We start from the raw sequence: 19,145 nt of genomic DNA on the forward strand, positions 1-19,145 counted from the left end.
GCCAGCAAAGGACCTGCCCCTGCCCTGTCTCCCTCCGTCTCCCACTCAGCGGTTCCATGTCGTTGGGTTAGCATGTTGCCCCGTGCCCCCTCCTTGCATACCTGATGTGGGGGTGTGGGGGAGCAGCAGAGGTGAGGGCAGTCCACATTCCGTCAGCATCCTGGGGTTCCCATTGCTCTGAACCCTCGGTGGCAGTCGCTGGTGCCAGGGGTCAGCTCAGCAGGCCGCTGGGGGTGTAACTTGTCCTTCGCCTCTCAGCTGTCTTCTGTGGCCCTTGTCTTCTTGACTCTCTAGTCATGTATGAGAAGACACTCCCCAACAGTGTATGAACAGGCACCTCTGGGGGGAACCCTGCTCTCTGGGCTGGCCATCTGTCTGTGGTGGGAACCCTGCTCTCTGGGTTGGCCGTCTGTGGTGTTAGGGTCCTCTCTTGTAAAAGATGCTGATTTGCTTTCCTGCTTTGAGACGCTTTAATGACGGAGACCTCTTAGTCCCACACCTTCCTCCTCAAAGCCCACATTCTGCCTGCTGACGTGGGCCATCTTGACCCTGTGCAGGTCTCCATAGCCCCTCGGACAAACGCCGCCCTGGGCTTTGCTCAGATGCTTCCCAGAGACCAGCACCTCTTCACCAAGGAGCAGCTGTTTGAGCGGATGTGCATGGCCCTGGGGGGCCGGGCCTCGGAAGCACTGTCCTTCAACAAGGTCACTTCCGGTGAGGAGCGGCTGCGTGGGCCCCGGAGGTTCCCGAGAGCTTTTCTGTGCGTTATTCCTTCTGTTCCAGTGAATGCCATGGGGTGAATCTGGTGTAGATGTAGTTTTGAATTTATTAAGTGTTTCTTAAAAGATAAGTTACAGCACAACTTTGGAGCTAAGCAAGACTTTTTAGATAATTTAACTGGACAAAAAACTTAACCTATATGCCAACTCTAAACCCATTTAATTGGTTAATTCTTGGTAATGGCTACAGGAAACAGAATGAAATGGAAGCAGCTTCACTGTTCTGAAGCTATCACTTCACTGGGCTATCCAGAGACTGAAGGAGGGTCCCAGGGCTCCAGGTCCATGGGTTTGCCTCGCATAGGCCTGGGCTTGTGCTTGAGAACTGCCATGCAGTGAGCTCCTGTACGCCCCCCAGGTTCTAGATTTCCAAATAAAAGAGCATTTCTGAAAGTTTTAAGACTCTTTTTTTTTTTTTTTTTTGAGACGGAGTCTCGCTCTGTCGCCCAGGCTGGAGTGCAGTGGCCGGATCTCAGCTCACTGCAAGCTCCGCCTCCCGGGTTTACGCCATTCTCCCGCCTCAGCCTCCCGAGTAGCTGGGACTACAGGCGCCCGCCACCTCGCCCGGTTAGTTTTTTGTATTTTTAGTAGACACGGGGTTTCACCGTGTTAGCCAGGATGGTCTCGATCTCCTGACCTCGTGATCCGCCCGTCTCGGCCTCCCAAAGTGCTGGGATTACAGGCTTGAGCCACTGCGCCCGGCCAGTTTTAAGACTCTTAAGGAACAGTGGCGAGATGCCAACGTCCTCACTGTCCAGCTTCACGGTGGGACTCCTCGGGAGGAAGGGGATGGGGAGGCACAGTGCTGCCCCAGGACGCTGACCCGGACGCCTGCTGTGCACCTGCAGTGCTGAGGATCCCTCTGTCTTGACCCCACCCTCCAGGGGCACAGGACGACCTGAGGAAGGTCACCCGCATTGCCTACTCCATGGTGAAGCAGTTTGGGATGGCACCTGGCATCGGCCCCATCTCCTTCCCTGAGGCACAGGAGGGACTCGTGGGCATCGGGCGGCGCCCCTTCAGCCAAGGCCTGCAGCAGATAATGGATCATGTGAGTCGGCTCTGGCCACACCGCTGCACTCCGTGCTCCCGGGGAAGGGAGTCCCTGGGTCTGCCACACAAGGGCCGACCACGGCCGCCCCAGCTGAGCTCAGCTGCAGGCCCCACGTGGGTTTCTTCCTTCTGGGCTCTGCTGTAGTTCCTACCTGTGGAGTATTTTTTTCTCAGATGAGGACATAGATGCTCCTAATGAAATTATAGATGTGAATCTGGGAAAAATATCAAATAAATACACTGAACAATAGATGCAGGACCCACATGGCCTTCAGACTGGGCCAGGAAAGGCCTGTGAGGCAGCTGTGGGTGGGTGGGCGGCATGTGGAGCTCTGCTCTCCTGGCAGTGGTCACAGGGGCAGGAGACCGCCTGCCAGCTGAGGAGTCCTGTTCCTCCTCAGAGGGGAAAGGCCATGTTCCCAGCCTGGCATTTCTTTTCTGTGCTTTGGTGCCGGAGCCAGGCGGCCAGCCTTGCCCCCGACACAGTTCCCTCCATTCGCAGGAAGCAAGATTGCTGGTGGCCAAGGCCTACAGACACACCGAGAAGGTGCTGCAGGACAACCTGGACAAGCTGCAGGCGGTGAGGCCCTGGCCAGGCGAGGAGACTGCAGCACCCACACAGCACCCACGGTCCCCACCCCTCTCGTGAACACTCTGGCCAGTGTGAATTCCACCTCACCTGAAACTCACGTGTCCCACACTTTTCATCGTGAATTCATCCAGTGTGTTCCCCTAAGGTAGAAAGAAGGCTGCCACAAAGTCTCCTGTGCCTGTTCCTGCCATGAGCGATTACCAGTGTTTTGTCAGTTTTGTTTAATCTTTTTCCAACTCTTAAACTTTTTTCTTGAATTTTTTTTGTTTTTGTTTTTGTTTTTTTTTGAGACAGAGTCTTGCTCTGTTGCCCAGGCTGGAGTGCAGTGGCCGGATCTCAGCTCACTGCAAGCCCCGCCTCCTGGGTTCAGGCAATTCCCCTGCCTCAGCCTCCCGAGCAGCTGGGACTACAGGCGCCCGCCACCTCGCCCGGCTAGTTTTTTGTATTTTTTAGTAGAGACGGGGTTTCACCGTGTTAGCCAGGATGGTCTCGATCTCCTGACCTCGTGATCTGCCCATCTTGGCCTCCCAAAGTGCTGGGATTACAGGCTTGAGCCACTGCGCCCAGCCTTTCTTGAATTTTTTATTAAAATAAAGTTTTAATTTTAGAGAGGATTTTGATTTTTTTTTTTTTTTTTTTTAGACGAAGTCTTGCTCTGTCGCCGAGGCTGGAGTACAGTGGCGCCATTTTGGCTCGCTGCAACCTCCGCTTCCCGGGTTCCAGCGATCCTTCTGCCTCAGCCTCCCGAGTAGCTGGGACTACAGGCGCCCACCACCATGCCTGGCTAATTTTTGTATTTTTAGTAGAGACAGTCTTTCACCATATTGGCCAAGCTGGTCTTGAACTCCTGACCTCAGGTAATTTGCCTGCCTTGGCCTCCCAAAATGTTGGGATTACAGGCGTGAGCCACAGCCCCAGGCCTACTGTAGTGTTAGATGTAGAAAAGTTGCAGACGTAGTGCAGAGAGCTCCCTGTCCCGCTGCCTCACTCCCCGTGGAGGCCCCCCTGGGGCAGTCCTCCCACCTGCGGAGTCCCCGCCGACCCACAGTGATGGGCGCACACGTGATGCAGACGTGCTTCCTCTCCCAGTGTCCTTCCCACTCTGGGAGTCCACGTGGCGTTTGATCGCCCGTCTCCTTAGGCTTCTTTGGGGTGACGGTTCCTGAGACCTCCTTTGGCAGTTTCGAGGACTGGTCTCGTGTTTTGTAGGACATTCCTCAGTAGGGATTGTCTGATGTGTTCCTCACCGTGGGCAGAGCTGGAGTTAACTTTTATGCCTCTGGGTTCTGATAACTGCTGCTTAGAACTCAGGAGAGGCGAAGGGCTCTGTGTCCCATGTTGTGAACAGATGGGTAGGCAGTGGATGGGTAGTCGTTTCTTCGGCCTTCCCTCGTGTATTTCAGGCGAGCACTGTGTGTCACATGGGGATAGTGTTTAGGGCCCTTAGGGTGTCGTCCCCAACCAGCAGCAGCAGCAGCAGTCTCGGGGCAGGCGTGGGTCGTGCCGTCCCCGGCTGAAGCAGCACCTGCCTGTGGACATGTGCTCATCACGGTTGACAAAGCAGCTCTGCAGAGCTTGGGCTCACCACAGTGGGAGCCAGAGCAGGCAGGGGCAAAGCTGCAGCCGAGGCTTCTCACTGGCTGTGGAGTGGCGTGTCTGCCCTGTGTGTGAACTGTCAGCCCCTCACAACACAGTGGGTTGCAGAACTTAGTAAAATCTCAGACCAGCCCTAGAGAGGAAATGTTTGTCTCTTGCAATAAAGCCACAGGTAAATCACCCTAGCTTCAGGGGTTACCATTTTCTTTAGAAAATCTGGAGGAGTGAGGAAAGGAGCAGGCAGTTAACAAAAGAAAAAGAAAAAATCTGGAAGAGTTCTTCCTTCACGGAGCCAGTGAAATGTGGCTGTGGCAGTGTTTTCTGTGGTCGGGCCAGGCCACCCCAGAGGCAGGGCCACCGGCACAGGACAGTCGGCATCTCGAGTGTTTTCCAAGATCCCACCTAGAGTGGCTGAAATTCCCTTCCCCAAATTGAGAGGTCCCAGCTCACACAACTTCTCAGATTCCTTCTCCCGATGTTGTCTCAATCAGGAGGGTGCAGCGTCTTACCCGTCTCCTTCCCTGTAGACACGCACATCTTGTTTGGTGAAAGAAATTGCAGTTGCCAAAAATAAGCCAAGATTTTGAAGGGAAGTAGAAAAATTAATGAGGCTGGCCACCGGAAAATCATTTATGAGGTTGAGATGGGGGTGATTCTTCTTTTGGAGCTGCCTCTGTGCCTCCGCTTCCCTGGGAAAGTGGCCTGTCCCGGGTGTCCTGCACACAGACAGGCCCTCACGCCTCTCACCACCTCCCTGGGACATAGAGATGCTCTGTCTGTCCTGGGGACTCACACACTGCTTGCCTGTTCTTTGCAGCTGGCAAACGCCCTTCTGGAAAAGGAAGTGATAAACTATGAGGACATTGAGGCTCTCATTGGCCCACCGCCCCACGGGCCGAAGAAAATGATCGCACCGCAGAGGTGGGTCGACACCCAGAGGGAGAAACAGGACTCGGGAGAGGAGGAGGCCGAAGAGACCCAGCAGCCCCCACTTGGAGGCGAAGAGCCAACTTGGCCCAAGTAGCTGGGACGTGTTGGCCGCACGTGCGGGTGACCCAAGAACTGAGGGCTCACTCCGCCAGCCTGCGTTGCTTTTCAACTGAGGTTTGCACTTCCTCTTGCGGCCCTCAGTAGTCCCTGTGCAGCAACTTCTGAGATCTGTGTATTGATTACCCTTTTCATGATTGTAAGTTTCTCTGCAGATACAGCTGACCGAGCCTTGTGTGTGTGCGTCGTCTCCCCTATGGGGAAGGTCATCAGTGCTTTCCCGAGTGAGCATGGAACACCTGAGTTCCCAGGGTTCTAGACAGTCGTTCCCAGCGTGGCTGAGGCCACCCAGAGGCAGTAGAGCATTCAGACTCTGAACAGACCCCTGTTCATGCCGATGCTTGCACGGCCGCCCAGTTCCTGTGGCTCCCTCAGAATGCTAACGGGATCGGACATGAAAGGACCCTCTGAGCCGATTGTCCCATTTCCAGCAGCCCCGTCCTCCAGCTCACTGTCAATGGGGCCACACAGTCCGGCCCAGGCACTGGGCTCCAGGGGACTCAACACTGCCCCCTGCTGCCATGTGGATGGGTGCAAGTTGAGGACTTCTTCCTGGTCTAGTCACACATGCAGGGTTGGGGGATGCCTTGGTTTTTACTGCCCTGAGAACTGTTGAGACACTTTACTAATAAACTCTGTGGTTGGAAAATCTACATTTGCATTGTCTGGCCAGCTCTAATGCAGGGGAGCTGGCGGGCTTACCTTGGATCACAGGGTCTTGTGGTTTCAGTTTGTAATTTGAGTAATGCAGGGACTAAGTGGAAAACTCCTGTAGGAATCTGGGGCCTGGACCCTGTAGGGATAGAGGATGACCCAGGACGCCCTGGCCCTGTGTTCCGGGGCATGCGGCTCCCACTCCGGCCTCCTTGCGTCTGCCGTGCCTGTGGTGCAGTGACGTGAGTGGATTGTCCTGTTGTTGCTGCAACACTGAGTGCCCTGAGAAACGCCAGCAGAGCAGTAAGGAGGCAGCCACAGGTGTGGTCACACACCCAAGTGGGGGAATCTCTGAGAGACGCCTTGACCTTTGCCCAAGTTCTCCAAATCCAAAGAGCAGCACATAGTTGGGAAGGTTTTAGCTGGTGTAGCCAAGAGTCATGTCCTCGGTAATCATTTCTTTCCTGTTGTGTTGGTTTTTGACAGTCTTGCTTTGTCGCCCAGGCTAGATTGCAGTGGCGCCATCTCGGCTCACTGCAGCCTTGATCTCCTGGGTTCAAGCAATCCTCCTGACTCTGCCTCCCAAGTAGCTGGGAGCACAGGCATGCACCACTATGCCTAATTTTTGTATTTTTTGTAGAGACAGGGCTAGACTGGAATTTCTGAGTTCAAGTGATCCTCCTGCCTTGCTCTCCCAGTGTGTTGGGATTACAGGTGTGAGCCATTGTACCGAGCCTTTTGTGAAATTATTTTACTATTTTTAAATTTTTTTTTTTTTTTGGAAGATGGAATCATGCTCTGTAGCCCAGGCTGGAGTGCAGTGGTGCTATCTTGGCTCTCTGCAACCTCCACCTCCCGGGTTCAAGCGATTCTCCTGCCTCAGCCTCCCAAGTAGCTGGGGCCACAGATGCGCAGCACCACATCCTGCTAATTTTTTTTATTTTTAGTAGAGATGGTCCTCATCTCCTGACCTCGTGATCTGCCTGCTTCAGCCTCCCAAAGTGCTGGGATTACAGGTGTGAGCCACCACGCCCAGCCCTAAATTTTTTGTTTTTGAGACGGAGGCTTAACTCTGTCACCCAGGCTGGAGTGCAGTGGCGCAGTCTTGACTCTGTAACCTCCACCTCCTGGGTTCAAGTGATTCTCCCGTCTCAGTCTCTGGAGTAGCTAGGATTACACGCATACACTACCATGCACAGCTAAATTTTGTATTTTTAGTAGAGACAGGATTTTGCCATGTTGGCTAGGCTGGTCTCCAACTCCTGATGTCAGGTGATCCACTCGTCTCGGCCTCCCAAAGTGCTGGAATTACAGGCGTGAGCCACCGTGCCCGGCTGTGGAATTTTTTTTCTTTTTTTTTTTTTTTATGGAGTCTTGCTCTGTTCCCCAGGCTGAAGTACAGTGGTGTGATCTTGGCTCACTGCAAGCTCTGCCTCCCTGGTTCACACCATTCTCCTGCCTCAGCCTCCTGAGTAGCTGGAACTACAGGCGCCCGCCACCTCGCCCGGCTCATTTTTCGTATTTTTAGTAGAGACAGGGTTTCACCGTGTTAGCCAGGATGGTCTCGATCTGCTGACCTCATGATCCGCCCGCCTCAGCCTCAGCCTCCCAAAGTGCTGGGATTACAGGCATGAGCCACCGCGCCCGGCCGGGACTGTGAAATTCTTAAAATGTGGATTAAGTTGTACCAGGAAGAAGGGTGGTGATTGGGTGAGGGTAGGGAAGAAAAAGGATTATTAGGATTTAAAGGTTCCAGGTGCCTTCACAGACTTGCACTAGAGAGTAAGAGCTGGCTTTTTGTTGATGCTTTTCTTTGTGAAGGGAGGCAGCAGGCACAGCAGGTCAGAATGTGACATTTTCAGTCGGGTACTGAAGTCAGTACCGACCTTAGAGAAGTCACCTAATCCTGGACCAAGGGAAAGCGGGGACAGAGGCCAACAGTAACTGCTCCTTACGGCGTTGTGTGGATTCGATGTGAAAATGCACATCCGGAACTGAACTCTCTGCTTACAAAATGTTAATTTTATCTTTTAAAAAACGACCACAGGCCGGGCGCGGTGGCTCACGCCTGTAATCCCAACACTTTGGGAGGCCGAGGCGGGCGGATTGCCTGAGCTCAGGAGTTCGAAACCAGCTTGGGCAACACGGTGAAACCCCGTCTCTACTACTAAACTAAAATACAAAAAACCTAATGTGGTGGCAGGCGCCTGTAATCCCAGCTACTCGGGGAGGCTAAGGCAGAATTGCTTGAACCCGGGAGGCAGAGGTTGCAGTGAGCCGAGATCACGCCATTGCACTCCAGCCTGGGCGACGGAGTGAGGCTCTTGTCTCAAAAAAAAAAAAAAAAAAAAAAGTTCTAAATGGATGGGAGGAGAATAAACGCTGGAACAAGGAGGACGACGGCCTTAGGTTGCGCAAACTCTGATCTCATTGCAGTTTTCCTGCCTTTGCGCTACAAACGTGTCCCACAAACGCAAACAAACTTAGAATTGCTGGGGCGTCGCCCGTTCGCCGTCCGCCCAGATGCTGGCCCCGCGCGCGTTAAACCCGCAAGGCAGGACTTGGCCTGAGCCCACCGCGGCCCGCGCAGCGGCTGAAGCGCCGGGGCAGTAACGGCGGACGTCAAGCAAGCTCAGCCACCGGCTCCGCAGGGCCCAGGCATCCCGGCCGCGCCTCCGCACTCTGAGGGACGCCATGTCTGCTAGGGCGGCCCTAGGGCTGCCGGCAGAGCCGCGGTGACGTCAGTTCCTTCTTACCGGGCTCTGATTGGTCAGCGCGCCCGGCGCTTCTGGTTGGCCGGCCCTGCGATCATCCCAGGGTGCATTGCGGCCCCGTTTCCTTTCCGCTCGGTTGTCTTCCTGCGCAGGAGGTGAGCGAGACCGGGTCCCGGTCGTTGGGTTTCATCCAGCGCCATCGGCCTGCCGTTGCTGCCAGCGCGGTCATGGATGGGCCCCTTCTTTTTCGCAGACAGCGTTGGGCCGGGGTCCGGGCTCTAGGCGCGGCTGGACGGCCCAGGCCGGAGGGTTCAGGGCGGAGGCCCGGGGGGTGCGCGCGCCCGGGGCGCGGCCTCTCACTCGCTCCCTCGCGTTCGCAGCCGCAGGGCCGTAGGCAGCCATGGCGCCTAGCCGGAATGGCATGATCTTGAAGCCCCACTTCCACAAGGACTGGCAGCGGCGCGTGGCCACGTGGTTCAACCAGCCGGCCCGGAAGATCCGCAGGTGAGCCCTGCGCCCGGGGCTGCCCCTGGGGCTCGCGCCCGCCGCTGCGCCTCGGTTTGGGGGTGGCCGGTGCCAGGGTGGGGGGCGCTGTCTGCGGCCGTCGCGGAGCACTTGCCTGGCGGCCTCGGGCGAGGGTGACCGCCGCTGGGCTTCTCTCCACCAGACGCAAGGCCCGGCAAGCCAAGGCGCGCCGCATCGCCCCGCGCCCCGCGTCGGGGCCCATCCGGCCCATCGTGCGCTGCCCCACGGTTCGGTACCACACGAAGGTGCGCGCTGGCCGCGGCTTCAGCCTGGAGGAGCTCAGGGTGAGTAGTGGCAGCGCCGCGGTGTCAGGAGGGCCCCTGAGTCCCCTCTGCTGGCCTCAGTCGCGTGATGACATTCTCCGGAATCGCTGTACGGCCTTGATGAAAGCACGTTTGAACCCTTTTCCATCTGATCGCTGAGCCTTTCATCCCGCCTCGGGGTGGAGAAAGCCCGGGCCTGCCTCCATCTCTCTCCGGTTCTGGGCAGGTGGCCGGCATTCACAAGAAGGTGGCCCGGACCATCGGCATTTCTGTGGATCCGAGGAGGCGGAACAAGTCCACGGAGTCCCTGCAGGCCAACGTGCAGCGGCTGAAGGAGTACCGCTCCAAACTCATCCTCTTCCCCAGGAAGCCCTCGGCCCCCAAGAAGGGAGACAGTTCTGTGAGTACAGGGCTCTCTGGCCGTCCTGGCGCGCGGGGGAAGTGAGGCTTGGTTCCTTTATCGGTGACACCCGTCCCTGGGTCCTGCTGGGGTGAGAAGAACCAAACGTTGTGGCTGTTCTGATCCGCACGCTACGCCTGTCTTGCAGGAGTGGATGATGAGCTAATCGAGACTACTGGGGTTCACCTGTGGTGTCTAGCGGGGTGACCTTAATGGTCATGGCAAAGGCTGTGCGACTTGGAGCCAGCTTTTTCCGTTGAAATCATTGTCTCCCTAAAATGCTTCATATTCCAAATATTCTAGAAAAACCTTGTAGGATAAGGTTGATAAGAGTCCGTTGTATACGTTTCCGGGTAGTTGAATCAGGGAACGATTTTCTCTGCCCCGTTCCTGGTTCACAGGTAGATACAACTGTTTCATGCATGTTCTGTCAACTCAGTAAGATAGTCACCTAACTAGTAATGACTGTTCTCAACACTGGGGACACAAAGTATGTTGTAGGAAAGGCTCAGACACTGGTGCTGAACTCGGGATCCCCAGGGGGAAGTTTGGGGCCAGGCGAGGGTGGAGGCCTTGGGGCAGGGCGGCTAAAGGCACTTAACTCTTCTCATTCATCAACAGGCTGAAGAACTGAAACTGGCCACCCAGCTGACGGGACCGGTCATGCCCATCCGGAATGTAAGTTAACACTTGCTCAAATCCAGGCTTTAGAGGAGATCAGTGGGTGAACACATGGATATCTGAGATGGGGATCAGGCCTAAGAAAGTTGACAGTGGCAGTTGTGGTGCGTGTGGAGGTTTGTGGAAAAGAACATTTCCTAGTTTTGACTTCTTGCAACCACGAAGCCATAAATTGGGAAGTGTTTTTGGTTTTTTTGGAAAGAGAGTTTCTCTACGTTGCTTACATTGGTTTTGAATTTCTGGATTTACAGACCTGAGCTGCCATGTCGAGCTCAGGCAGGGAGGGTTTTCCTTTTCTTTTTTTTTTTTTTAATCCCAGGGAAGGTGACTGACTCAAGGGTCGCTTTCCAGCAGTGCTTAGGCAGCACACCTGCCCTTACACCCCACCCCGGGTCCTCTGGGTTCTGCTGATGCCTGGTTGTGCCCTTGCTCATTGAATCATTGGGTTTAACAACTTGTCTTTCTCTTCTAGGTCTATAAGAAGGAGAAAGCTCGAGTCATTACTGAGGAGGAGAAGAATTTCAAAGCCTTCGCTAGTCTCCGCATGGCCCGTGCCAACGCCCGACTCTTCGGCATACGGGCAAAAAGAGCCAAGGAAGCCGCAGAACAGGATGTTGAAAAGAAAAAATAAAGCCCTCTTGGGGACTTGTAATCAGTCAGCAGTCATGCTGGGTCTCCACGCGGTGTATTTCGTGGAAGCAGCTGGGCCTGGGATGGGGTTTCGCTGCTGTGACTTCCTTACAGGGGATTTGGGGCTTTCTTGAAAGACAGTCCAAGCCCTGGATTATGTCTTCCTTTCTGTGTTAAAGCACTGTTGGTTTGGTTAGTGACTGATGTAAAATGGTTTTCTTGTGGGGAGGTTACAGAGGCTGGCTTCAGCAGAGTGGACTTGGTTTTTTTTTTCTTTTTAAAGAGAGAAGGTTGGGCTGGTGCTCACACTGTAATCTGAGTACTTTGGGATTGGCTCAGGAGTTCAACACCAGCCTGGCCAACATGGCAAAATCCCGTCTCTACTAAAAATACAAAAATAGCTGTGCGTGGTGCCATGCACTCCTAGTCGCAGCTACTGGGAGGCTGAGGTGCGGGGATCACTTGAACCCAGGAGGCAGAGGGTGCAGCGAGCCAAGATTATACCACTGCATTCTAGCCTGGGCAACAGTGAGACTGTCTAAAAAAATAATAAAGAGACCGTTTTTGGCACACAGGGCTAGAGTACAGTGCCACAATCATGGCTCACTGCAGCCTTGAACTCATGACCTCAAGCAGTCCTCCCTCAGCCTTCCTAGTAGAGGAGTTTAGAGGCATGAGACCCTGCACCCAACCTAGAGTTGCCTTTTTTAAGCAAAGTAGTTTATAGTTAATGTAGCATCTTGGACTTCGGGGCATCACTCTTGAGCCTGTTGTGCCTGGTGACCACGGTCCTGACCCTTCCCTTCACTGGGCGTCCTCACCCCAACACCAAGGTATTAGATGGCCCTGCCAAGTGTCGGCCTCTCCTGTAAACATTCTGAAGCCATTGTTCTTGCTTCATGGACGAGAGGCGGCCAGAGAGTGCCATGGTGCCCTGGTCTGAGCTGGGCATCCCCACGTCTTACGTCCGAGGGCAGCACGATTCCTTGTGCAGTGCTCAGACACAGCCTGCCCTGGTCCTACCAGCTCACAGCAGTGCCTGCTCTCCTTGGCGGCTGTGGCCATGACAGCCCCAGAGAAGCAGCTTCAGGGGCCGAGTCAGACTGTTTTCTCTGCATGCCTTTGCCAGGTGCAGGCGTTGAGGCACCCAGTGGGTTGTTACTGGCGTGGAAATAGGTGATGTTGGTGCCTGCTGCTGCGCTCCTAGTCACACTTGACATGTGATGACACCTTGCATGTTTGGAAACAGATCTTAAGCCATCTAGTAGATGATTTGGAGGCTGTTGGCTACTGTTTCATGTCTACGGTGTACGTGCTGAGTTTGATCAGTTTGTATGTTTGGGAACCTTGTCCTCTAAAATTAAGGTGGGCCAGGTGCAGTGGCTCATCCCTGTAATCCTAACACTTTGGGGAGGCCGAGGTGGGTGGATCACCTGCGGTTAGGAGTTCGAGACCAGCCTGGCCAATATGCTGAAACCTCATCTCTACTAAAAATACAATAATTAGCTGAGTGGTGGCACACACCTGTAATCCCAGCTACTCACAAGGCAGAGATTGCAGTGAGCTGAGATGTGCCACTGCACTCCAGCCTGGGTAACAGAGCGAGACTCCGTCTCAAAAGAAAAAAAGTGCAAGGTGGATGATGGGAAGCTTAAACCTAGGCTCAAATCCCTCTTACATGAAACGGCATGAAGGTCTCTGGTGGGCTTCAACCTGGCTGAAGGCTGGTCGCAGGGGGTTAGGGGTCACTGGCACTGGGCACTCCAGCCTGCTTCCTCACTGCCACACCACACTAGGGGACGGGCCTTTCCTGCTGTCTGCAGGGCAGCACCTGGAGTAGGTGTGCAGTGTGATGTGGTAAGTGGAGTAGAGGTCTGCACCCCATCACACCCCTTGCTGTTTTTACAAAACACTGTGATCTGCTTGTTCGGGCGGCTCTCCTGCCAGCTGACTCCACAGGGAAATCGGGGTTCAGGTATCGTCCGTGCACCTGGGGCAGAGTAGCCTGCACTGAACCTGCCAGAGCGTCCTCCCCATTCCACTGAAAGAAAAGTTCCCAGGGCCATGTTCCTAACCTGTGTTCTCTCCATTTGCTTCATCCATTGAGACCCCTAACAGGAGAGGGTGGGTTTTCTCTGTGGTGTCTCGGACCCTGCTGTTGGCCAGCGCTGTTAGCAATAGGTCATTTTTCTAGGTTACGTTGGGACGACGTGAGTCTGGTGCCGGCCTGGTGCTGGCCGTGGCTGTGGGTTGGGCCGGTCTGCCTACTGCCTGCTGCTCCACTACCTGAGATGCAGCAGGGGCAGCTGTGCCCTTCCTGGGACTGAGGAAGGCCCCCTGCAGGATAGCTGGGGGACTGCACAGGTGGGCGAGGCTGCTTCCCTGCCGACACCCAGACCTTGTAGCTGGAGCAAGATCTCTCCTGATCCGGGTACAGGCCTGTCTGCTCCAAGACAGACTGTGCCAACAGATGCAAAGGGGCCCTTTGTTTTCACTTAGTCCCTGGGCACCGCCCGATTCAGCACCTGGCGGCCCAGGTTCCCCCGCTGGTGGGTACACGTGCCTGAGTGTGGGCATGTTGACGAAGTGGCCTCTCAGTTGTGATGTGTGGGCCTGACCTAGGGAGCGCTGTGGAACCTGGGCTGGAACCAGCCCTCTGTGCCAGGCCGCAGACAGGTGCTGCCGGCCCTGAGGGGCAGCTGCCATGGCATGAGAGGAAGGGCCCTGACCCAGCCTCAGGCAAAACGGCCTTGGGGAACACCTTGATTTCAGCCATGTGAGCCCTCCCAGGGAGTGCAGCCAAGCTGTGAAGACGCAGAAACAGAGCCGTGTGCCACAAGCTTGTGGTCTGCTGCCCAGTTGGTTTTATGGCAGGTGCCTCCCAGGCACGGCCCTAGGCTGGGACCACAGTGTACCAAACTACTCACCTGCCCCTCAGTGCGTCTCTGCGAATTTTCAGCTTCATCTCAGCCAGCCGGGCGCAGTGGCTCACGCATGTAATCCCAGACTTTGGGAGGCCATGGTGGGTGGATCGCTTGAGCCCAGGAATTCAAGACCAGCCTGGGCAACATAGTGAAACCCTGTCTCTACAAAAATTTTAAAAATTGGCTGGGTGCAGTGGCTCATGCCTGTAATCCCAGCACTTTGGGAGGCCAAGGCAGGTGGATCACAAGGTCAAGAGATCGAGACCAGCCTGGCCAATACGGTGAAACCCATCTCTACTAAAAATACAAAAATTAGCTGGGCATGGTGGCACACGCCTGTAACCCCAGCTAATTGGGAGGCTGAGACAGGAGAATCGCTTGAACCCGGAGGCGGAGGTTGCAGTGAGCTGAGATTGCACCATTGCACTCTAGGCTGGGCAACAGAGGGAGGCTGTCTCCAAAAAATAAAAATTAAAAAAAAATACAAAAATACAAAAATTAGCCGGGTGTGGTGGCAGGCACCTGTAGTCCCAGCTACTCAGGAGGCTGAGGCAGGAGAATCGTTTGAACCTGGGAGGTGGAGGTTGTAGTGAGCCGAGATTGCACCATTGCACTCCAGCCTGGGTGACACAGCGAGACTCTGTCCAAAAATAATCAAGCATCTCTTCCCTTGACCTTCCTCGAGTTTTCATTCCTAACACCGTCTGGCCTCTTCCCTTACCTGTACCTGGGCAGGTCCCTCATGGGCTGTGGCTAGGGAATCCGTGGGGAAGACCAGACACTGGCAGAGCCTGGTGCCAGAAGGGGCCCCAGGAGCTCCTCCCTTTCCCACAGCCTCAGAGTGGGCAGTGGGAGGGCTGTGGTGGTGGAGGGCCTGGGGGCTTTCTCTGCAGGTGGCCCAGGAAGAAAGGGGGCCGACATTCCACAGCCTTCTCCATATCCCCTTCCTGGGGGCTGGATGTCACAGTCAGTCTCAGGGGCCTCCTGCACAGGCGAGAGGGGCAGGGCAGTGGAGGGCGGATCAGACCTGGCCCGGTCATTGTCCAGCCTCCCCATTGTCTCACCCTCAGGCTTTACGTCTGCAGCGGCACCGCCAAGGCTGTGGTGCTGGGGGACAATTCTGATGTGCACGGTCCCTGGCAGCACCTGCCCCTCTGAGTAACTCCCAGAAAGGGTGGTGCCTCCTGGGGAGGCTGGGGAAGAACTAGGCTATTGATGAAAGGGACTGGAGAGCAGAGGGAAGCATCCGAGCAGCACATTCCAGGTCGGCTTTTTACCAAGAATAGCATCAAAAGCCTCCCATGACTCAAGCAAGACTAAAACCAGGACGTCCATCAGTTGGATGGGGCTGAGGACACCAGCCCCGGGGACGCGGCTCTTGCTTGCCATCACCTCCCACAGGACCAGAGTCTCCTCTGGGCCTCTCTGCTCCTGCCCTGGCCCTGTGGTCAGCAGCCACCCCTCTGGTGCCCACCTTCTGACGCTTACCCTTGTGCGAGCCCCTCCCTCAAGCATGGGCCAGACCCAACACTGTGGTCTCCCGGAAGCCTCCTTTGACCTTGGAGCACGCTGGCTGAGGGGACAGGCGGGCAACAGGAAGGCCACAGAGGCACCAGCACTGTGAGAGGGGCTGCCCTGGGGTAGAGAGTGCTGGTCTCGGAAGAGCCTCGGAGCACGGCCGCGGCCACACAGGCTTGGAAGCCGGTGGCCCCACAGCTGCTGTCTGAGGGGTTGGCCCCAGGCCGGGTACAGAGCCCCCAGCAGCAGTGGCACCATTGGCCAGGCCTTCTCCCCGGCCAGAGCCTGCTTGTCATGAGCAGCTAGCACTCACAGGCCCGGTGGTTTCCGAGGCCCTGCTCAGCACGGGCTTGAGCTGCTCATCCGAGTGCACGGACCTCGTGGAGGACAGCAATCGCCCAGTGTCAGAAGGCCTCCCGGCAGCACCTCGGGATTATAGGGGTTGGTTCTGGGGAGTCGACAGGAAACTGGAAGGAAGTGAGGTTCAGAGGGTTAGCGTGGTGGGGAGGCCGGGCAAGTCTGCAAAAGGGCAGCATGGAGGAGGCAAGCGGGCACAGGTGGTCCACAGGCTGGGGAGGTGGTCCTTGGGCACAGGAGGAGGTGAGCGGGGACAGGAGGAGGTGAGCGGGGATGGAAGGAGGTGAGTAGGGCATGGGAGGTGAGTGGGGACAGGAGTAGGTGAACGGGGACGGAAGATGAGCGATGAGCAGGAACGGGAGGAGGTGAGCAGGGACGGGAGGAGGTGAGCGGGCACGGGAAGAGGTGAGTAGGCACGGGGGGAGGTGAGTGGGCACGGGGGGAGGTGAGCGGGCACAGGTGGTCAGGGGGCTGCGGAGGTGGTCAGGGGGCCCAGGGCCACTGCTGGTCAGCAGGCTTGGTAGTTGGGAAGAAGAGAGGACCCTGGAGTGGGGACAGTGGGACCAGGAGCCCAAGTCCTGGGGAACTCTGGGATGACTGGTGCCTGGGTCTGAGCACAGAGGGGTCCTGGCTCAGGAGGGCCCACGTGGGTGAGGAAGAACCAGTCCCGGACGGTGTCCCCAGCGTGCAGTCCTGGGCAGGGGCCTTGACCCCTGGGTCTCACTGCACAGGGGCTGTGAGGATTGGGCCCCTCCATAGTAAGTTCTCCTCAGGGTCTCTGGAAACATTCTGGGCAGGGGCAGCAAAGCCATCGAGGCACCCCGGGACCTGGACAGGCCGAGGAGGGTGTGAGCGCTGGGTTCTGAGCTGGGTTCTAGGTTCCAGCTCCACCCCTGCTGTGTGGCCTCAGGCACCAGAATGCCCTCTCTGAGCCGTGTCTCCCACCAGCAGTGGTGTCTCCAGCTGGGCAGAGATGCTAGGGGCTGGGATGGTCCACTCCTGGCTTCATGCAGACAAGGGGCAGGAGAGATGGCGGCCCAGGGCTGCACGTGAGAACGTGCATGGAGAAGGGGTCTTGTCCACACCCAGAAGACGGTGTTGGGAGAAGGAAGTGGAGGAAGGGGACGTGGCCTGTGTCTGCGCTTGTGTGTCTTGGGTGCCTGGCGGGTCTGCGTGTGGGCTGTCTCTCCATGAGTGTGTACACGTGTCTGCGGTATTTGGCACACGTGTGTGGCGTGTACCCATGCCTGCCTGCATGTGCTGAGTGTGGTGGAGGAGGAAGGCCTCCTCATCAGTCCCCAGGTCTCTGAGGCTGTACCAAGGTCACCAAGGATCTGAGACCGGCCAGGTGTGTTGTCTCAGCCAACAGCCGGCGTGGCCGCCTCTGGGCATAGTCGATTTCTCAAATAAGATCAACGTCAGATCCTGCAGGAAGACAGTCTGATCCAGACAGGTTGCAGATGTTCTAAGATAAAATAACCTTTCTTTAGGAGGAAAGAAAAGAAGAGGGTAGGTTTGCAACCAGGTTAAAAAAAGCAGCACCCATCCGGACATGTGGAGAGCTGTTTCCTGTTAAACAATCCTGTTAGTAACCCCCACCCTCTGCAATTTCTCGTTTTGAGGCAACTTCCGGGACAATCTCTCCATATGAAGGGCAGGTTCGAGGACCCTGCATTCAGGGGTGGGGACCAAGCCCCCAGACCGAGCCTTTGGCCATGGGCTGCACCAGCTGTGTGCTCAGGATGGCCAGGAAGGAGGCCATGGGCTCTGGACCTGGCTCAGGGACAAGGGGCTATCCGAGTGTGGAGGAGAGCACTGGCTCCAGGGGATGTCCCTCAAGGCAGTGGCAGTGGGGCTGGGGTCTGCCAGGAACCTCTGGAGGCCCTGGACAGGGTTCCCTGCTCCCAGTTGGCCTTGCGGTCAGTGTGACTGGAATGGGAGATGGGGACTCTGACCAGATGGAGATGACACCCTCGAGGCAGATCCAGGACCAGGGAGCAGCCGTCACAGCTGTGTCTCCTTCGCTGATCCACCTGGAGCTTGTTGTCTTAGACTCTGTGTTGGGACCTGTCCTGGTGTTAACTCAGGCCTCAATGGATTCCTGGTCCAGGGTGGACAAGGTCATGGGCAGCACAGCCCTGGACAGTGGAACTGATGTTGTGGATGTGTGGGCCGGGAGCCCAGGGAGGGATGAGCCGGGCGTTGCAGGATAGGTAGGAGTCGGGTGATGAGAGAGGCTGGAGGAGGCGGAGGCACTTGAGCCTGAAAAGCAAAATATCTGAGTCCTGGATGCCAGGCGAGCCGCGCAGAGCACTTGGACATGAATGTGTCATTGTTGCTTTGACCATGTGTGAGCCTCTGGATAGCCGTGGGGGTCGGCGCTAATCAGAGGGTTTCGTGGGTGACCCCGTGATGAGGGGATCCAGGCTACCCATTGAATGCAATATTGTCAATACGAAAGAAAAAATCAGGTTACAGAACACAAACCACCTGCTCCAACATCTACAGTGCCTCGACTGTGCCAGGCAGGGTCCCGGGCGTGGGGTCCTGGGCGTGGGGTCCTGGGCCTGGCCCGCGTGGTGATCCTGGCGTGGGGTCCTGGGCCTGGCCCGCGTGATGATCCTGGCGTGCAGACACTGAAGAGTCCTCTCAAGTGTGGGAAGGGCTCTGAGAGTTATGCACCTTTTTTTTGACAATAAAAAGAAATTTGCACATAAAAAAAAAAGCTGGGGGGATAGATATGGGGAGGCGATGGTGCTGCACTGGGGTCTGGAAGCTTGTTTTGACTCCCTATCTGCATTGTCTAATATTTCAACAAGGAACACGGTGATTATTCCTGAATGTATATGGGGGATCTCATTTCCTGCGTCTGGCCCTGCAGGAAAAGCTGGGAAGGGGAGGCTCAGAAAGACAGCTCCACACTGCCGGGGGGTGGGGGGCTTCCATTGTTCCCGGGGCTACTGCGGGCTGGTCCCTGAGCAGGGGCAGGCAGCGTCCAGACACCAGTGCTACAGGGAAACTGGCTTTTTCTTCTGGGGTTTCTCGCCATTAGAGCAGGCTGTGGTCAGGGCTGTCAGCCAGGAGACACCAAGCTGGCCCGGGGTTGTGGCTGGAGACCCCAGTGGGTCGATTAAAATCTCCCTGGGCTTCAGAGACTCAAATTCCCAAACTGTGATCTTTCTTGGCTCCCTGCATCCTTTGCTTGGAAGCCATCTGTTATTTTGCCAGGGTGCCGCTATGTGACGGCCAAGGGCCGAACTGGGGTGTTCCAGGTTTAAGCTTTGTACCCCCCCCCCCAGAAAGCCTGGGTGACCTCAGGCCTCACTCCACACTGCAGACAAGCAAACCTCAGGGCGGTGGTGAGGAGCTTTCGGGTGAGGTCAGAGCAGAAAGCTGAGCTTGGTCTGGGGAA

At 56.2% G+C, this 19,145-nt stretch overlaps 2 protein-coding genes and 1 non-coding gene across 4 annotated transcripts in view; all 3 read left to right on the plus strand.

Annotated features, from left to right (window-relative positions):
- The window catches only part of SPG7 (SPG7 matrix AAA peptidase subunit, paraplegin), a 54,448-nt gene extending 48,728 nt beyond the window's left edge, over positions 1-5,720 (plus strand). The window contains exons 14-17 of one of the 2 annotated variants that reach the window (XM_030925041.1): positions 558-714; positions 1,664-1,830; positions 2,335-2,428; positions 4,838-5,720. In XM_030925041.1, the coding sequence (XP_030780901.1) occupies positions 558-714; positions 1,664-1,830; positions 2,335-2,428; positions 4,838-4,878 (459 nt within the window). In that variant the 3' untranslated portion in view covers positions 4,879-5,720. The remainder of the gene's footprint in view (positions 1-557; positions 715-1,663; positions 1,831-2,334; positions 2,429-4,837) is intronic. The other variant, XM_010364034.2, reaches the window with a different exon arrangement.
- A 2,726-nt stretch (positions 5,721-8,446) lies between these two features.
- RPL13 (ribosomal protein L13) lies at positions 8,447-10,971 on the plus strand. Its single transcript, XM_010364035.2, has 6 exons — positions 8,447-8,590; positions 8,816-8,939; positions 9,103-9,244; positions 9,450-9,623; positions 10,245-10,301; positions 10,777-10,971. The coding sequence occupies exons 2-6, from the start codon at positions 8,836-8,838 to the stop codon at positions 10,933-10,935; spliced, it is 636 nt and encodes a 211-aa protein (XP_010362337.1). The 5' UTR covers positions 8,447-8,590; positions 8,816-8,835; the 3' UTR covers positions 10,936-10,971.
- Positions 9,310-9,392, plus strand: LOC115895342. Its single transcript, XR_004055549.1, has one exon. It is a non-coding gene; the product is annotated as a small nucleolar RNA MBII-202 (small nucleolar RNA).
- Positions 10,972-19,145: the final 8,174 nt, after the last annotated feature.

Source organism: Rhinopithecus roxellana, chromosome 20 (assembly GCF_007565055.1).
Source record: "Rhinopithecus roxellana isolate Shanxi Qingling chromosome 20, ASM756505v1, whole genome shotgun sequence".
Classification (NCBI taxonomy): domain Eukaryota; kingdom Metazoa; phylum Chordata; class Mammalia; order Primates; family Cercopithecidae; genus Rhinopithecus; species Rhinopithecus roxellana.

Coding starts and splice junctions, on each gene's coding strand:
- RPL13 (XM_010364035.2), top strand. CDS start 8,836: ATGGCGCCTAGCCGGAATGGCATGATCTTGAAGCCCCACTTCCACAAG. Junction 9,245..9,449: donor TCAGCCTGGAGGAGCTCAGG/GTGAGTAGTGGC, acceptor GGTTCTGGGCAG/GTGGCCGGCATTCACAAGAA. Junction 9,624..10,244: donor CCAAGAAGGGAGACAGTTCT/GTGAGTACAGGG, acceptor ATTCATCAACAG/GCTGAAGAACTGAAACTGGC.